Source organism: Rana temporaria, chromosome 13, assembly GCF_905171775.1.
Source record: "Rana temporaria chromosome 13, aRanTem1.1, whole genome shotgun sequence".
In the NCBI taxonomy this organism is placed as follows: Eukaryota; Metazoa; Chordata; class Amphibia; order Anura; family Ranidae; genus Rana; species Rana temporaria.
The window spans coordinates 46981615-47001980 of NC_053501.1; the positions used below are offsets into that span (position 1 = coordinate 46981615).

Genomic DNA, 20366 nt, shown 5'->3' on the forward strand with positions numbered 1-20366 from the left:
CACTTGTCACCTGGCCACAGGTGACATGACACATAGTCTATGCAAAGTAAAAAAATAAAGAGCAACTCCATCAAAAATGGATTCTTTGTTTTGGATAAAGTGAAGGCAGTGATTGATTCCCCTAGGACAGGGGTGTCCAAACTTTTTTCAAAGAGGGCAAGATTTGATGAAGTGAAGGACCAAACATTTTGCCTGACATTCTTTGAACCATTAAAATGAAATGCAAAATAAATATATAAAACACCTATCAGTGTGTACCGGGCTATAGGCTGTACTGCAAGACTGTCAGAGTTGAGAAGGTCAGTTACTGGCCTCTCAATGCATGTCCATAAGATCTCATTAGCTGCTTCCCGACCGCCGCACGCATATATACGTCGACACAATGGCACTCCTGGGCAGAAGAACGTGTATATATATGTCCCCTTTAAGAAAGCGCCATTGTGCACACCGCGAGTTCCGTAAACCCAACCGTGGGTCCTGCGGACTCTATTGCCGCGGCGATACCCGCGATCGTCTCATGGAGAGATAGAGCGTGGAGATGCGAATGTAAACAAGCATCTCCCTGCTCTGCCTAGTGACAATGACAGGGATCACCGCTTCCTGTAATCGGAAGCAGTGGTGACTGTCTTGTCACACACAGCCCCCCTACAGTAAAACACTCACTAGGGCACACTTAACCCCTACAGCGCCACCTAGTGGTTAACCCCTTCACTGCCAGTGTCATTTTCACAGTAATCGGTGCATTTTTATAGCACTGCTCGCTGTAAAAATGACAATGGTCCCAAAAATGTGTCCGATGTGTCCGCCATAATTTCGCAGGCACGATAAAAATCACTGATCACCGCCGACTAGTAAAAAAAAAAAAAAGCCATAAAACCATCACCTATTTTGAAGACACTATAATTTTTGCGCAAATCAATCAATAAACGTGTATTGCAATTTTTTTCCCCAAAAATATGTAGAAGAATGCTAATTGGCCAAAACTGAGGGAAAAAAATATTTTTTTTTATATATTTTTTTGGGGGATATTTATTATATAAAAAAGTAAAAAATGCCGTCACTGCGCGCAAAGCACGGCGGGAATTTTCAAGACGGAGCAAGCGCGCCTAATTTAAATGGTGCCCACCCCATTTGAATTGGGCGGGCTTGCGCCGGACGAATTTACGTTACACCGCCGCAAGTTTCCAGGTTAGTGCTTTGAGGATCGGGCACTTACACTGAAAACTTGCGACGGTGTAACGTAAACGGGTTGAATCTGGCCCACAGTGTGTGTGTGTGTAATGTGTATACGAAACGTAGGGAGGCGGCGTTCTGACGTCACCGCGCATCTTCTACTTGGATACGGGCTGTGTGTCAAGCTGGCCGGCTTGTTTTTATGCTCCATGTTTGCTGACTATATGTAAGTGCATTTTCACTTGATTTTGACTTGATTTTGGTTTTACGCTATGTGAGTTCCTTCTGTTTTTGCATACCCCTGGATGGTTCATCGGGAGTACTTATCCAACGTAAGGACACAGTTTATCAGGATTTCAGCGCTGTGGCTTCCTATGGGATACTATCCATCCTTGTCTCTTATCACGCTATATTTGATCTCTTATAAACGATGGATATAGAAGACAACAAGACAGAGCTGGCAAAGTCTTTTTTCTTTATTTAGTACTAAATAAAGAAAAAAGACTTTGCCAGCTCTGTCTTGTTGTCTTCTATATCCATCGTTGAGTACGGATTGGTTCTAGTACAAGTGGAGGATTCACTACTGCCTTAAAGATCTTTGGTTGAGAGATATGTTGATAGTGGTCCGGCAGGACCTTGATTTCTGGTAAGCAGCTGCATGATTGGTGGAGGATTCACGTTTGGTGCTTTAATTACAACATTCCTGGAATCTTCACGGGTGTCTTCATTTGTCATATGGACTTACCACTTACTTTCTAAATTTTATTTTTGGACTCTATATCACTATTTTTGTTATTTTCCTTTTCAACAATCATTGGAGTTATGGTTTATAATCATTTATGTTATTGATCACTGGGTTCATATACATTACTGCTAGCAGGGCAAGGCAATCACGGCCCCCTGACTCCATTGAGTTATATATCAATATAAATTCAATGGTTTTGCACATGCACTTGGTCACAAGTTTTAACACAAGTGCACATCTGGGTTTAGCGCAATTATTCCTTTTATCCGGAATATGTTTTCAGACACAAGGTCACGCCTCCATCATCCTCTGATAAAGAAGGCATGGCCTTGCCTCCAAAACACGTTCTGATTGGCAAGCACAGCGGTAGGTGGCACCAAGATCTGACGGCTCTGGAATACTCCAATACTGAGAGGTCTTGCTGATAAAGGAGGCATGGCCTTGCCTCCGAAACGCGTTCCGATTGGCCAGTACAGCGGTAGGCAGCACCAAGGTCTGACAGCTTCGGAATACTCAGATACTGACCTTGGTGCAGCGTTTGACCAGAATTCCTGTAAAACAATGGGAGCAGCAAACTGCCAACTCACTTGTTTTTATACTGGCCCAATATACAACAATGGTATCTATTTTCCCATTGAATTGGAGGGCAGCTTGTTACATATATTTTCAACCGCATTTTTTTTAAGAATTTAAAACACGTTTCATGCTTACTAGTGCTTATTTATAGGTTGTGTGCTGTGTATTTACTGGTCTTTGGTTGTTTTTATGGACTTTCTATGGATAGTTTAAAAAAGTTGATTTTAGTGGTATGGCCGTTTTGGATTTTCACTTTCTAATATCTATAGTTACGAGCTGGGCATCACCTGTGTTGTGTGACACTGGCAGATTCAGATGGGCCAACTTGGAGGGGTGTTCCCCTTTTATACTGTTTCTAAATTGTGAAGTGATTCGTAATTACTTACAATCCTATGCGCGTTGGCAGTATTGAATTTCTTTCAGACTGTAAATGCTAAACTATAATTTGTACCGACAAAATATCTCAAAAATGGTCCTCTGCAGAACATGATTTTGCAGCAAGTTGGGAAAACATTTAGACAAGTGTCTTTCTTTTTATCTGTCATTAATGGTAGTATGCAATGCAGCCTAAGTAACTGAAATACTCTGACCCCGTCTTTAAATGGCAAAATGAACAGGGAATGTTAACTGGTTTGAAGATAACTATGGAGTGTGTAACTGTGTTTTTTATAGGGAACACCTAAGAGGCTAAGGTATAGGTATACTCCAAAAACTGTTCATAGACTCAAAAATGGGATCATACCTGCGCAGAATGTTCAGAAATATTTTACCCTTTACACTTCTGAAGACAGCACTGAAATGTGGCAACTTCATCAATGATAAGCTTTGCCTACTGATGGCATTCCCTGCTTTTACGGCTATTAGGGAAATGGTGCAGGCTATAAATTCTGCATTTTATACTTTTTTCTCAACTTTAGTTGAGACACAAGGGGTCAAGAGGGAGACAAGGTGCTAATTGTAGCTGCGTTTAAAAGGATAAGTGAGCTTTCAAAAAACGCCAGGAGTTTTACATGTCTGGGGAAAAACAGGAAACCTACAAATATGACACAAAAAAGGAATTGCTCCATTGCCACATTCGTAACTAAATGATAAAACATCCCTCTACTTTCGGACTTTAGATGCAAATTTAGGACAAAATATTGATAAAAAGCTATATTTTATTTACACATGAAAAAATATAAATGTTTAGGGCCAGATTCACAGAAGAAGTACGCCGGAGTATCTGCTAATACTCCGGCGTACTTTCAAATTTGCCGCGTCGTATCTTTAGTTTGAATCCTCAAACCAAGATACGACGGCTTCTGGCTTCGATCCGACAGGCGTACGGCTTCGGATCGTAGGTGTAATACTTCGGCGCCCGCTGGGTGGAGTTTGCGTCGTTTTCGTCACGTCGTTTTCTGCGTCGGGTATAGGATTTGGAGTGCACTTGGATGCATCAGATCTTTAATTCTAATCCAGAAATTTGCAAAGGTGGCTTTGCCAACACAGCAAGCTTTATTTCAATGCACAGGGAAGAGGGCAGACAAATGGTTCACATGCTATTTATCTCAGGGAAGTATAGGGATTGGGACACATTTTCTATTATATCCTATTGATGTTTCCCCAAGTGCTATTGGCTATGGGATGTTTGCCTGCTACTGTAGACTTAAGACTAGTGTCACATCCAGCCATTTTTAGGCCATTTCTATGAGCTGCTGTCTGTCAATATTATAATGTTATTAAACTGACCACACTTCCTGTTTGAATGTGAGGACAGCTGTAAGCTGCACCACAGGCATGTTTGCCCAGGCACAACTACCAGCAAGTGGGTTCTGGATCGTTTCTGCCCTTGCCAGTTTGACAGTTCCTGTGGTGCTAATAGACTTTAGACTCTGATCCTGCTAGATTATATATTATCTATGGGGCAGCACACAACAGCCCTAAACGACTATTCTAGGGGAACAAAACATTTGAGCAGGTTAGAAAATAATTACAGGTTTTCCTGTGTTCTAGAATTGTCTGCACACTTCTGTTTTGAGGAGACGCTGGCACAGCAGATATAAGACTGTTGAAATGAAATGCTACAAGGAAGCAGTCAATAAGGTAAAAGTAATCAGTGACCATTTTATTACTATTATTATCAATGTACATTGATTTCTGGATACAGATACACTTCTGGAAAAAGTTGCACAAAGATTTGCTAAGATTTAGTAAGCCGTCTAAAAAGTGATAATTGGGTAAAGAAAAAAATATACTGAACAAATTTGAACAGACGCATTTATCATTCACTTAACAGCAACCCCTGAGCTTAGCTTCCCCGGATACACTAATTCTGCATGTCAACATTTGTCATTATTTAAGTATTTTTGTAACTCTTCTTTTTGATTAGCTTTATGGGCTTAAACTGCGTTTTAAAATTTTCAATTAATTTTAGCACAGTTAGATCATTTTCTTTTTGCTGCTTACTACTAGGGACTAAACAGGGCAGACAAGTCATAGGCACAAATCCTGAACATTTCCTATGAGAAAACAAGAAATTAATTGGCAGCTCTTCTAGTAATGACAACATGATAGGACCCATTTAGCATGCAATAACAGTATACAAGAACTGCATTTATGATTTTGTTGGCTTGCACAAAGAAAATTCTTCTGCTTAACAAAGCAAAATAGTTTTAGTCAAAATCTGAAATCTATTTGTTTTTACTGAAAAGTAATGGGATTAGGTATAGGCTGCCAATACATGGGCTGGTTTACAAAATATATGCATCTAATTTGAAAATTGCCTGAAATCTTCATGGGGTGTATGTGCTAATAACGTAGCAATATTTGACAAACCCATAGAAAAGGTGCAAGTGGATACTTTTCTATGGATAGTATTGCTATAATCAGCATCTGCAGAGGACACGGGCAGTACACACCAAGTAGCTTTAGGTGCAAACTGCAGAGGACAAAGGCAGTACACACACCACGTAACTTTATGGTGCACACTGCAGAGGACACAGGCAGTACACACTACGTAGCTTTAGGTGCAAACTGCAGAAGACATGGGCAGTACACACACCAAGTAGCTTTATGGTGCACACAGGCAATACACCACGTGAGAATACTGCAGCTAGCACAATCACCTGCCTGCCAGTAAATTAGGAAGAGCTGATCTAGCTAAACTATACAGTGTATAAATATATGTACAACACCTGGGATGCATATATATCCTCTACTTTAACTGACTAGCCTGCCTGTTCTATCTACCTAGAAAAAATGACTCTCTCTCTAACCACCACCGCAACACACTGCACAAGGCAGACCTGCAGGCGGCCTTTTATAGTGTGGGGCGTGTACTAAACCCCCTGAGCCATAATTGGCCAAAGCCACCCTGGCTTTGGCCAATTATGGCTCTCCGTTGTTTGCACGCTGTGATTGGCCAAGCATGCGGGTCATAGTGCATGCTTGGCCAATCATCAGCCAGCAATGCATTGCTATGCCGCAGTGAATTTTGGGCAGTGACACGCCACTCGAATTTGGCACGAACGGCCCGTAACGTTCGTAATTCGATGAAACGGTCGAACATACGATGTTCGAGCCGAACACGAAGCTCATCCCTAGTCTAGATAATATGGTTTGCCAAGTATCTACAATGTCCCCATTATCTCTGTGCATATGCGCAGGATTTTGTGGCTTAAAGCTTAGTCGGCTGATCCTGCTTGTAAAAAGCATCTTCTATACATGCCTGTTGAAGGTGAATGACTATTTCGGGAGTTTTTTTTACAGTTTTTTTTCTCTTCAATCAAAATTATTACATGGCAGATATTTTTCTTCTGTAAAGTCAGTCCAGACCTTTAACCAAACTGCTTGAGCTCTTAAATTTCCAGCATCTCTCAGGTTTGGATAATTCTCAGTGATGCCTTGGGGGCTGTATCAAGACTTTGGTGGGCCAAAGATCATGGGGTTAGTTTGTAATATGACCCTAGAACACTGGGTTCTGCCAGCAGTGCTTTCCAGGCTTTAGTGTACTGTGTACTAGGGATGAGCTGAACACACCCCCGTTCGGTTCGCACCAGAACCTGCGAACAGACCAAAAGTTTGTGTGAACTTTAGAACCCCGTTAAAGGCTATGGGACTCGAATGTTTGAAATCTAAAGTGCTAATTTTAAAGGCCAATATGCAAATTATTGTCCTAAAAAGTGTTTGGAGATGTGGGTCCTGCCCCAGGGGACATGTATCAATGCAAGAAAAGTTTTAAAAACTGCACTTTTTTCGGGAACAGTGATTTTAATAATGCTTAGTAAGTAAAACAATAAAAGTGAAATATTCCTTTAAATTTTGTACCTAGGGGGGTGTATAGTATGCCTGTGAAGTAGCGCTTGTTTCCCGTGCTTGGAACTGTCCCTGCACAAAGTGTCATTTCTGGAGGAAAAGTCATTTAAAATCACTCGCGGCTATAATGAATTGTCGGCTCCCGGCAATACAGAGAAAAGTGATTCATAAAAAAAAAAAGCGTGGGGTCCCCCCAAATTCAATTACCAGGCCCTTCAGGTCTGGTATGGATATTAAGGGAAACACCGCGTCAAATTAAAAAAAAAATTACGTGGAGTTCCCCCCAAATATTATTTCCAGACCCTTCAGGTCTGGTATGGATTTTAAGTGGAACTCCACCCCAAATAAAAAGAAAATGGTGTGGAGTTCCCCCCAAAAATCCACACCAGACCCTTTATCTGAGCACGCAACCTGGCAGGCCGCAGGAAAAGAGGGGGGACGAGAGAGCGCCCCCCTCCTGAACCGTACCAGGCCATATGCCCTCAACATTGGGAGGATGCTTTGGGGGTCTGTGACCCCTCAAAGCACCATGTCCCCATGTTGATGGGGACAAGGGCCTCATCCCCACAACTCTTGCCCGGTGGTTGTGGGGGTCTGCGGGTGGGGGTTTATCGGAATCTGGAAGACCCCTTTAACAAAAGGGACCCCCAGATCCCATCCCCCCCATGTGAAGTGGTAATGGGGTACATTGTACCTCTACCATTTCACAAAGAAAGTGCAAATAATTGTAAAAAACACACACACACACACACACACACACACACACCATTGGGAAAGTCCTTTATTAAAAAAAAGAAATTCCAGTGGTGGTAATCCACTCTCGGTCTCCGCTCCAACGCTGTCGGTATTCTGCGACGGGTGATCTCCTCTCCGGATTCCAGCGATGAGAAGATCTCCTCTTCATCCAGGTCCAGGATCCAGCGATGAGCTGTCCATCCAGAGCAGTGTTTCTCAACTCCAGTCCTTAAGGCGCACCAACAGGTCATGTTTTCAGGATTTCCCTCAGATGAAACGGCTGTGGTAATTACTAAGGCAGTGAAACTGATCAAATACCCTGTGCAAAATAATGGAAAGCCTGAAAACATGACCTGTTGGGGCGCCTTGAGGACTGGAGTTGAGAAACACTGATCCAGAGTATGCATCACCTGTCTCCACCGGAGACAGCCCGGCGAATGACGCGGCTTCAGCGGTGACAACTCTTATGTAGGTGAGGGTGGGGCCACCCGTCACGTGATCCCACCCCCCTCTGACGCAAGGAAAAGCCCAGGCTTCCCCAATGACGTGCGGGTGACCCCACCCCCTCTGATGTAACGCAGGTTTGTAGGGGATTTGCACAGATCAGCCCAGATCCTCCTTTTCTCAGAGCACCCATGGGGGCACCCAAGCCAAGCTGCAGCTCCATGTGTCCATTCAGACATGGACCTTCCATTTGGTCCGATCCCTCTCTCTCCTGATTAGTTAATCTGACTTTGATTGAGTCGTAGGAGCCAATGGCGCCACTACTGTGTCTTCGGTAAGTATTAGGGGGTGATTGGAAGGCTGCTACACACACAAGGCTTCATCTTTAGCAAACTTTTCTTTCAATAACCCCCCCATACACCTGCAACCCACCTAAGTTTAATACTTGCCTTCCTCATTTATTTACTAATTTTTCCTCTGTCAAAATTTTGGTCAGCTCCTCCTCCTGGTACACATGGGTGTTGTACCCCAATTCATTCCTATGGGTAAGCTGTACTCTAAAGAGACAACTGGAGACAGTCACAAATACATTTACTCATAGGAATACATGGGGATCAAAGAATGCATGCACAGAAGAGGAGCTTGCCGAAACCTTGCTCGAGGTAAGATTGCTGGATCAGGAAGAAAGGAAAGTATAAGCCCAAAAAGGAGGGGTGGGGGATTTATTAAATGACAACTTCACTAACGGTGAAGCGGTCTGTTAAGATGACCATAAAGAGTCCAATACCTGCAAGTGACATGTCGGATTTTAAATATGAATTGTTATTTATCAGACTGAGGGTGAAAAGTCCTATGCCAGTATCAAGCCGTTATTGTATTGTAGAGGGAGATTCCAGTTTTTTGGATAATATCCATACAAAATAGGACTTGACCCTTCCTTCTTTTTTTACAAGAGGGAATAAATGGAAGCGTCCTACATATTTTACTGACATATAATCACACACATAGGTTGGATTTGATGGACTTGTGACTTTTTTCAACCTTACCTACTATGTAACTATGTAACTTATTCCTCCTTCACTGCTAGGTGGGAATCATAATGGCCCTATTGCAAAGTTGATACCTTTTAAGGGCAGGGATAGATCTCTGCCCATCGTTATTGGAAAATCATCCACCAAGTGACTGCCCAATAAGCAGGTCATGGGTGGTGGAACCATGAAATAAATCTGGCTGACTAATGTAGCAGAAATGTGTAAGAAACTTCTTCAGAACAGGTACTACAACTGATACAGTAGGTGAACCCGATTTTGTGTCAATCTCGCTCTCTTTCTCGGCGAGATTGAGCACCTACGAGCCCCATCGCGGGAGCCAGCGCCGAGCTGGCTTGCCGCGATGGAGACAGAGCCGTCATAGAAGCGACGGGAGATCCGACTTGGATTCCCGCCAATTCTACACGTGTGCGGCGTTTGTTATGAATCCTGAGGGGGAAGTCCCCGCCGGATTTTAAATAAAAATCCGGCATGGGTCCCCCCCTCAGGAGCATACCGGGCCCTTAGGTCTGTTATGGGTTGTAAGGAGAGCCCCCCTACGCCGAAAAAAACGGCGTAGGGGGTCTCCTTACAACCCATAACAGACCCGTATCCAAAGCACGCTACCCGGCCAGCCAGGAAGGGAGTGGGGACGAGCGAGCGCCCCCCCCCCCCCCTCCTGAGCCGTACCAGGCTGCATGCCCTCAACATGGGGGGGTTGGGTGCTCTGGGGCAGGGGGGCGCACTGCGGCCCCCCACCTCAGAGCACCCTGTCCCCATGTTGATGAGGACAGGGCCCCTTCCCGACAACCCTGGCCGTTGGTTGTCGGGGTATGCGGGCGGGAGGCTTATCGGAATCTGGGAGCCCCCTTTAATAAGGGGGCCCCCAGATACCGGCCCCCCCACCCTAAGTGAATGAGTATGGGGTACATCGTACCCCTACCCATTCACCTGCAAGAAAAGTGGTAAAAACACAAATAAACCACACAGTGTATTAAAATATTTTATTTTTCTGCTCCGGAGGCCGCCCCCTGTCTTCTTTATTAGCTCTTTTACCAGGGGGGGCTTCTTCTTTGACGTCTTCGGGTGGGTGGGGGCCGCCGTCTGGTTCTCTTCCACCGCCGGGGGGGGTGGCTTTTAAAAAAGCCCCCACCCCCCCGGCGGGTTTCCTCCGGCGTCTTCGGCGGGGCTCTTCTTCTTCCGCTATCCCGACGGGTCTTCTCCGCTATCCGGGGGGTCTCGCCGCTCTCCGCTGTTGACTCGTCGCACCCCGGTTCTTCGTCTCGCAGTCCGGTCCCTTCTTCCGTGCTGTACGTCTTCTTCCGCGCTGTGACGTCATGTTCTTCACTTCTCTTCTTCTCCCGATGTTGACTCGCCGGTCCTCCTCGCTGAAATGACGGATGCGCACCTTGCATCGGACCTATATAGGCCTCACAGTCCCATCATGCTCTGTACCTACCCATGTGATACCTACCACGTGGTAGGTATCACATGGGTAGGTACAGAGCATGATGGGACTGTGAGGCCTATATAGGTCCGATGCAAGGCGCGCATCCGTCATTTCAGCGAGGAGGACCGGCGAGTCAACATCGGGAGAAGAAGAGAAGTGAAGAACATGACGTCACAGCGCGGAAGAAGACGTACAGCACGGAAGAAGGGACCGGACTGCGAGACGAAGAACCGGGGTGCGACGAGTCAACAGCGGAGAGCGGCGAGACCCCCCGGATAGCGGAGAAGACCCGTCGGGATAGCGGAAGAAGAAGAGCCCCGCCGAAGACGCCGGAGGAAACCCGCCGGGGGGGTGGGGGCTTTTTTAAAAGCCACCCCCCCGGCGGTGGAAGAGAACCAGACGGCGGCCCCCACCCACCCGAAGACGTCAAAGAAGAAGCCCCCCCTGGTAAAAGAGCTAATAAAGAAGACAGGGGGCGGCCTCCGGAGCAGAAAAATAAAATATTTTAATACACTGTGTGGTTTATTTGTGTTTTTACCACTTTTCTTGCAGGTGAATGGGTAGGGGTACGATGTACCCCATACTCATTCACTTAGGGTGGGGGGGCCGGTATCTGGGGGCCCCCTTATTAAAGGGGGCTCCCAGATTCCGATAAGCCTCCCGCCCGCATACCCCGACAACCAACGGCCAGGGTTGTCGGGAAGGGGCCCTGTCCTCATCAACATGGGGACAGGGTGCTCTGAGGTGGGGGGCCGCAGTGCGCCCCCCTGCCCCAGAGCACCCAACCCCCCCATGTTGAGGGCATGCAGCCTGGTACGGCTCAGGAGGGGGGGGGGGCGCTCGCTCGTCCCCACTCCCTTCCTGGCTGGCCGGGTAGCGTGCTTTGGATACGGGTCTGTTATGGATTGTAGGGGGACCCCCTACGCCGTTTTTTTCGGCGTAGGGGGGCTCTCCTTACAACCCATAACAGACCTAAGGGCCCGGTATGCTCCTGAGGGGGGGACCCATGCCGGATTTTTATTTAAAATCCGGCGGGGACTTCCCCCTCAGGATTCATAACAAACGCCGCACACGTGTAGAATTGGCGGGAATCCAAGTCGGATCTCCCGTCGCTTCTATGACGCGCTTGCTGGGATGTGCTGTCACTATTCCAGTGAGTGTGAGATGTCGGCGAGATCTCGGCACCCTGTCGCCGAGTATCAGCGCGACGCTGTCCTGCTAAAAGCACAATATCACAAACACCTACTGTACATAGATGTATTTACTCCATAATCTTTATGTATAGTTACAAATAATACTGAAACACTTTGGCTAAAACAATACAAATACAGGTTTTTACACACCACCTATAGACTCATTTACTAAAAATAGATCCCACTCTGTCAAACTTCCCTATTTAGGGCAAAGTTATAGTGTGTATGAAAAGACCCCCTCCCCTCTGATACTAACCTTATCAGTAATCCCCTTCTGCTTGCTACTCCATCATAGCTGGCACCAAAATACCCATTATTGGCTGGTGTCAGAGCCTAGAGGCAGCAGTGGTGGCACCCTCTTCATCATATGACAGTGCTCAGGCCTAGCAGTTAGTTACTAGACCTAAGCACCGTATCATGGCGGGGAAGGGGGTCACATGCTTCCTCATAGCCATATTTTTCATCAGTTGAGGTAGGGGATGGAGAGGTGAATATCTGTGGGTTAGTGGAGGGTCACATTTGATTTCAGTCCGTAAAGTGAAAGTGTCTCTATGCCAAACCTGTACTATGCTCAAGCAGGGAAAAGCAACATGTTTGTTTTAAACTGCCGCCCATTCCCAGCAACACATACTAACCTTTTATTCTCTATTTTGCCACTATGTTCAGCTGCCAGGAGCAAAGGAAATGCCTGGTACTTATGGTCATGGAAGAGTAAGTAACCTGCTCCATGTGAAAGTGCTGAGCCAAGCACCAATGCAGTAATTTAAGAATGAGTCTCCAGCCCAGTGTGAGCTTTGATCAAAGCCACTCATAGCTTACATAGGGTGGCTTCTTTTGCCTCCAGCAGCTATTCAGAGTGGTGAGGGAGAAAATAAAATTTGGAAGCACCTCCACTTTTCCCCAGTTTTGAAATATTAGCCCTGCTGAGACAGAAATGTGTTAACATTTAGAAAGGTGGACTTACCTTGATTCAGCAGAAGAGCTTTTAAAGCAAAGAATAAAAAAGAAAGAAATATTCAAATTAGTTTTTAATTCTAATATTTAAAAATACTGTTATGACTAAATGAACAAAATTGACAATGAACACATTTTAATGCTGGACAACATAAAAACTGTGAAGGCTATTAAAGAAATGCAGAATTAGTATTCAAATATATGTTAAGTTTTAGAAACCAATCAACACATGTATATTGTTATACTATTGTAGGGTCTTTTTGCAAGATGTGGGCTGCCTTGCGTTCCCCAGGTATCTTCCTTAGGATAGAGAAGTCAACACATACAATATATTATACTACTGTCTGTTTTATGCTCCAGTCCTGTATTTAACCAAGGCCCCATCATCTGCTGATGTACCTGATTAATACACATTGGTAGATCTGTAAAGCAGACCTTGCAGTAAAATTCTTCACCTGTAAAACTGTCCGATGATAGCATGTTCAAAACATACCTGCCCAAAAAAAATATTGTACATATTTCAGCCTTGTTCTCCACCTAAAGAGCCTAGGCAAGGGTGACCTCTGGTGCTTGGGAATATGGAGCAGCTCATTCTTCTTGCAAGATTTGGGCTGCCCTGCATTCCCCAGGAATCTTTCTTAGGATAGTAAAGTCACACCCAGTGTGACTTTACTAAATATAACCTATTTTGCCACATCGTCATCAGGCAGTTTTTTTTTTTTTTACAGTGGGGTGGGGTGACTGCACATTGTAGGTGAACCATACATTGTGTTTCAAGCTCCACGTTAACTGTTAGTCCACAGTTAAAAACCGAAGACCACCAGTCCTAGGGCGTTCTCAGACAAACAAGATGTCATACCTTGCTAGTTAGGTTAATGCTGGGCACACAAAATAATACTGTGCCAACTTGAACCATATAGCAGTTTTTGATTGCAAAGAGTTGATTTACACTTTATGCATTGGGCAGCCATTAATAGACCACGCATTTTGCCTTTAGTCCTATTAGTTCAGTTCATATCACTGAGCTGTGGTGGTGTGCACTGCAAAAAAAAAACTGCACTGTGGGGCAAAAATTACATTTTGAAAAAAGGTTAAAAAAAAAAATCATAGGTCCGTCAAAAAATCTAATTTCCCATCAATAAATGTGCTGCGCTTAATTTAAAATGCAAAAATGCAATATCTCAAATAAAGGTTAAATACAAAAGTAATAAAAGTTAAAATCAAAATTTAGTTGCCATGTCCTCTTCCGATGGTCCACAGACACTGGGAGAAGCCCCAGCCCCAACACAACCAGTGCATGATCAGAAATTGTTATAGGTTCAATAGTGACAGCTCTTACGTATTTCAGGTAGTACTGATCCACCAAGATCAAGTCCGACCTGGAGTATGGCTTTTGGAGTAGTAACTATAATCTTTCTTCTCCCCATTTAGTGCCCGCCAACCATCTACCAAGTGGAGAGTTCTTAGAAGTTTTTTTTCACATGTTTAAGGGCTCTAAAGGATACTGCCATTTTCCCTGCTGTGGTATCCAGTTTAGGGTCTAAGATAATAACCCCCCCCCCCCCCCAAGACCACAAACCACTCCCTAAATTTTTCCAATAACCTCAAGCTTTTAACTAAAAAATCAACTGTACGAGTATTCGGAGCATATATAGAGGCAAATGTATAACAGTGTCCATAAAGCATACCCTTAATAAAGAGGAATCTCCCCTCTGGGTCTGTTTGCACAGACATTGGGATCAGGGGGCACGTTTTCCCAAAGGCTATAGTTTCTCCTCTTGCCCTTGCAACTGGGGACACTGCCTGGAACTATTGATTATATGGGAATAATGGTAGCTTAGGAACATATCCTGGCATGAAGTGCGTCTCTTGCGAAAAGACAATATCCACAGCCTGATGACGCAGTTCCTGCCATAGACGACCCCTTTTGTGGGGTGAGCATAACCCCCTCACATTGTATGTCATCATTTTTAATGAGCCAGCCATTGCCTATATCTTAAAGGGGTTGTAAAGGTTTGGTTTTTATTTTCTAAATAGGTTCCTTTTAAGCTAGTGCATTGTTGGTTCACTTACCTTTTCCTTCAATTTCCCTTCTAAATGTTTTTTTTCCTTTGTTTTCTTTGTCTGAATTTCTCACTTCCTGTTCCTCCTCAGTAAGCTGTTATTGCTGACTAACCCCCAGACATAACAGCTCGGATGATGGGGGCAAGCTTACTGAGGAGAAACAGGAAGTGAGAAATTCAGACAAAGAAAAAAAACACTTAGAAGGGAAATTGAAGGAAAAGGTAAGTGAACCAACAATGCACTTGCTTAAAGGAACCAATTTAGAAAATAAAAAACAAACCTTTACAACCCCTTTAAGTAGGTATAAAATATTCTTAACCTATTGCCGCATGTCTCATTTTCTTCTTCTCTAGGTAGACCTGTAAAAAAAACAAAATCCAAACCAACCACCATGACATAATATTCTACTTAGTAAAATATACCACCTAAGAGGGTGGTTGATCCGTATGGGTTACTACCTGACCCCCTCGAACCCCCCCATCTGCATTATGCAGTTTATCCAGTCCCTTATATCAGGACCCACCTAATTATAAAAAAGATTTTTACTCCCTGTGTCGTCCCGGGCATAGCTTACTTCATATTTATTTTCTTTCATATGGCTACATCTCCTATTAATTTATAAATCTTCCATATGGATAAGTGGGGAGGAAAAAAAGGAGAGGGGGGAGAAAAAAAAATCCTCTCCATCCTCTCCTCCAACTCCCAACGCCATAAAGCATATTATTCATTTCTATCTACTTAAAGGATCGCTAAAGGAAAAAATTTGTTTTGCTGAAATGACTGTTTACAGGGTATAGAGACATAATAGTTAACTGATTCCTTTTAAAAACAATTACAAATAGATAAAAAGCAATCATATAATGTGCCCCCTAGATGCAAAAACGAAAGTGAAACTAGTTTAGTCTTTGCATGTTATTTCAAGCCTCTGTGCTGGATAGTGCCATAGAGAGTCATGGCTAGGAAAACTAAACTAAACACTCCCATGACTTTTTTCATACGGAGCCAGACAACCAGGAAGTGTCCACAACAGAGCAGAATTACAGCAACATCAGAGCAAAAACGAACAATGAGGACATGAAACCAGGACTGCAGTAAGGGAAAGGAAGCTATTTAGATAAAAAAAAAATTCCTTTAGTGACCCTTTAAGTCCTGTGTTGTTTTTTTTTTCTTTCAAAGATTTTAATTCGATTTGTACAAGAACAAAATAAAATGTACAGACTTTCCACACTCGGAATGAAGTCACAGTTAAGAAACAGACAGTCAAAAATATTGTGGTGTTTAATATATAGTCTGTGGCTGGCACTAGAATTTATGAGACTCAGTCTCACAACCAGAAATTAGCATCCGGATCAAGGGGGAAAGGACCTCTGGCACCCCCTATGGGATCGAACTGTGCCTGGAGGGGTCCCCCCTCAGTCCAAGAGGCAGAAAATAACCCAGTGGGTGGGGACATAGTGCCAGCCCCTCGCCAGTCTGCTCAGGGGCAGAAATAGCGTGACATACCGTCATTCCAAATCTAAATTCGGGAAACCTTTTAAGACGAAAAATCGGAAAGCATTAAGGGAGAGGAGAAAGAGAAAGGTGAAGAAGGAAAGAAGTCCACAGAGAAAGGAGAGGAGAAAGGGAGCCAATCTACTGGGGAGGAACTGGGGGTCCGTTGTCGGCCCGCCTGGAAGGGCTTGGAGTCCAGGATGTAGGGGGATACCCACGTGCAGGGACCAAGGTTCCCAGATGGCCTCGAACTTTGGGACCGTGTCTGATAGTATGCTAGCAAGTTTCTCCTGAGACATGATCCATGAGATCTTGCGTTTGGCTGCTAAGAGGGAGACCTTAGGCTGTTTCCAAGCTTTGGCTATGGTCATTTTGGCCCCCAGTAACAAAGTGTATTAATCTGCGGTTGGTCTTAGGTATTTTATGAATGTTGGAGTTCAGGAGGGCTATTTCAGGAGTTCTAGGTAACTGATGGGTAGTCATGGTTTGGATCAGGGTAAAAATCCTGCTCCAAAACTATCTAATTTTAGGGCACTCCCACCATGTATTGGACCATGGAGCCTATAAGTTGGCAGCCTCTAAAGCAAAGTGGGTTTGCTGTTGGGAAAAAGGAGGCCAGTTTCGAGTAGGCGAGGACCATCTGGACATTACTTTGATGCTGGATTTAACTAAGGAGATGTTTCTCACCCCTCTGAAAGACCTGGAAAAAGATGACTGCCATCTCTCCCAATCAATTGGAAGGTCCTGTTCCTAGGCTAACATGTAGGACGATTTGGAGGACAGGAGGGCAAGCAACTGGTAAATGACAGATTCCACCTCTCTGATGCACTGCCTGTCCACACCACAAATCATACAGTGTAAATCTGGGAGGAATGGGTTTCCCTTTCCATATCTTGTGAAGGAAGTGCTGTATCTGCTGAAATCTGTAGTGCTCTGAGGCCGGCATTTCTAGTTTCCGAACACAGAAAGTCTGGGAAACTGGGCCAGAGGGGGTGAAATAGTGCCTGATGCTATACAAACCCTTGTCCAACCACCACTGGAAGGACTTGATGTCTAAACCTGGCAGAAAGTCCGGGTTGTGGAATATATGAGCGAGGGGGTCTACATTCTGAGGTCAAGAAGGGTACCCGTCTCATTGCGTCCCACAGGGCCATGGTTTGTGATAGGATGGTCCTGTGTTTGTTTGTTGGGTTTTTAGTTGGTATTTGAGAGCAAGGCTCAGGCCGTTGTGTTGAAAATTTGGTGTTGGCTATTCTCCAGTCCTGAAAGTCAGTTGGAGGGAGAGATAATATCTCCAAAAACTGGTTTAAATCATCTTTAGCTTGAAGTGATGCCATTTTCCCATTTCGGTAGGCTGTTAGGCGGAAAGTAGAAAATGAAAAAATCTGCGCTAACTCTAAATGGGTGGAAATAAGCAGCTACATACAAACAAACAAACAAACAAAGCCAATGAAAATAAAAAATAAAAAATGTAGCGCTAGTGGGTTCAAAGGTACAATAAATGTTACCATGTGAGGCGACAACTTAGTGATACATAAACACATTAAAAGGAGGTACCCAAAATGAGGTATAATAAGGGTAACCTGAAAATAAATGTGAAAAAAAACGTTTAAAAGTCTGAAGTTACAGCATCGAATGAGCAGTCTCTAGCCAAAACATTGAATGAACTCAAGGAAAAGGTTGATGCAGTGCATGAGCTGGACTGATATCCAATGATTTGATTGGAAGGTGATCAGGTTGTCTGTAGAACTCTATAGAAATCACAATCACATCAGGTGTACGGTAAGTATAAACACGCTTACCAGGTGGGGTGGACTCTACTACTGTACAGCAAAGAGTTAAATTAGAGTCCACCCCATCTGGTAAGCGTGTTTATACTTACCTTACACCTGATGTGATTGTGATTTCTATAGAGTTCTACAGACAACCTGATCACCTTCCATTCAAATCATTGGATATCAGTCCAGCTCATGCACTGCATCAACCTTTTCCTTGAGTTCATTCAATGTTTTGGCTAGAGACTGCTCATTCGATGCTGTAACTTCAGACTTTTAAAAGTTTTTTTCACATTTATTTTCAGGTTACCCTTTATTATACCTCATTTTGGGTACCTCCTTTTTATGTGTTTATGTATCGCTAAGTTGTCGCCTCACATGGTAACATTTATTGTACCTTTGAACCCACTAGCGCTACATTTTTTATTTGTTAGGCGGAATGGAAAACCCCCAGCGGTATCTAATATCTGCCGCCCGCAAGGCCTCCAGCAATGGGCGCACCATTCTACGCTACATTAAAGTGCTGCGCGATATATCAAGAAATAACGAGATTTGGCCTCCTTAATATTCAATCATGGGTATATCCTGTACAGTCATTATAGCCTCCTTCACAGAGTATTTATGCAGTTTACATATCGCATCTCTTGACCTGTCTTTATTTTGGCTGGCAAAAGATGTAACACGATGGGCTCTATCTACTTCCACAGTTTCGTATGCAGCAGTCCCCATAATTTGATACAACCGCTTCTGTATTGTACAGGTAGTTCACTACTATAATATTTCTCAGGTAGATCTTGTATACGTCTGTTCTGATGGCAATCTCTATTCTCAAAATCATCCAATTGATCTCTATAGGTATTCAAAAATTCTTTGATCTTTAATTATTTCTTGAATGTCCATTACAACCTGTGTAATCTCCTCTTGACCATTTTCCATTGCTCCACTCTATTTCCTTTTTCCTCCACCTCCTCCCTAAGTTATTTGACTGCTTGTTTGCAAGATCGTTCTGCTGAGGCTATCAATTGCTGAATGTCTGCCTTTGTGGGTAAAGCTTCTCTAATGTCCCAATCATTACTGGTTGTTCCTGTCTCCGTCTCTGTTTTTGTCTCATTTAAGTCAGGTATATTTTGTTCTCTATCAGGTGATGCGATAGACACAGCAGATGAGGTAGACAATTTGGGGGCTTTAACTGTGATTTCTGTCTCGGGGGAGCTTTCCTTTGATTTCCTATGACCCTGATCTCTATCAATGGAGACTGGGTCATCTCCAGGCATTTCCCTGCCATTCTATACCCCCAGGCAGTTTCTCCCCTCTGGCGGCGTTGGTGGGACCTGACTCAGATCTGTTGGAGTGTCTCCCAGAGTCGGTAGCCCGTCCTTGCCTCTCTTGGGTCCGTTATCCCTCCATACCTCCAGGGATCTGCGGGCTATCCCTCCGCTCCAGGCTCAGGACCCCTCCAACGACACTTAGCTCTCTACCGCTTGGTCTCTGGAGGCCGCGACCGTACGCCGCAGGGCTATGATTTAGAACACCACTGCTTGTCGCCGTCCCACCTTCATATGGCCTCCTCCTACCTCTGGGGTCCCATGTCTCTCCTCTCAATTCCAAGCCGCCATTCCCACAGCACTCTCTCTTCTTTGCGGCGTGAAGTACGCTCTCAGTCCATTGGCTGAGTTCCTACTCCCGCCTCCAGCTGGCTGAAGCGCTGCCTGCTGACGAGTCCTCATCTCTCTGTTACCGCTGCTGGCCTCTTTCCTGCTTAGGAGAAACGGTTTACTCTAGACACACGCAGCCGTCTCACTAGGTGCAGCCCGGGAATGCGAGAAAGCTCTCGCATCACGTGTCCCACTCCCATCCTGGCCAGGCTCCCCTTAAAGCAGATTAAAATGTCCTGTGTAATCTACCCCCTCTAAACTGTTAAAAACTTGTCTGAATCTGCCACTTTCTGTGTCCCCCTCTCTGCACTGAATATAATATTCAGTTGTAATCAGTTGCCATTATCAAGCAGTGGAGACTGTTGTGCCTGGCTAGTCTGTCACAACAAGAGTAACCAATATAGCTCTGAAAAACCACCCGTGAAATACAACACAATTGCGAATTGCACCCCTGTGTGAAAAAATAAAATAAAAATAAAATTCTTCTAAGCTGTATTAATACTATATTTTATTTTGTGTGTCTTAGATGTGTATTGAGTCATGGTAATGTAAAAAAAAAATTGTGTTTGATGTGTTTACTCCCACTTTCCAATCTGATGACTTTCTATGTATGGAAAAGCAATTTTGAAATGGACAATAGAGGTATGTTTCAATACACTTTTCTAATTTGCAAATCCATGTGTCGATTAAAAAAAAAGTCACTGGAATAAATCAGTGAGGAAAGTCACGGCTGCCTGCAGCTTCCTCTTACGTCTAGCCTAATTAAGAAACAAGTCCATGGCTAAGCTCC

The 20366-nt window shown here is 44.2% G+C and overlaps 1 protein-coding gene and 1 long non-coding RNA gene across 4 annotated transcripts in view; one reads left to right on the forward strand and one right to left on the reverse strand.

Annotated features, from left to right (window-relative positions):
- Window positions 1-20366, forward strand: part of LOC120920933 — a 181878-nt gene that overhangs the window by 46707 nt on the left and 114805 nt on the right. The gene's annotated exons all lie outside the window — the stretch shown is intronic.
- The window catches only part of SLC8A3 (solute carrier family 8 member A3), a 319194-nt gene that overhangs the window by 21896 nt on the left and 276932 nt on the right, over window positions 1-20366 (reverse strand). For 2 of the 3 annotated variants that reach the window (XM_040333388.1, XM_040333387.1), the window contains exon 4: window positions 12602-12619. The exons of the other annotated variant lie outside the window; for it this stretch is intronic. In XM_040333388.1, coding sequence (XP_040189322.1) covers window positions 12602-12619 — 18 coding nt within the window. The remainder of the gene's footprint in view (window positions 1-12601; window positions 12620-20366) is intronic. 3 annotated transcript variants of the gene reach the window in all.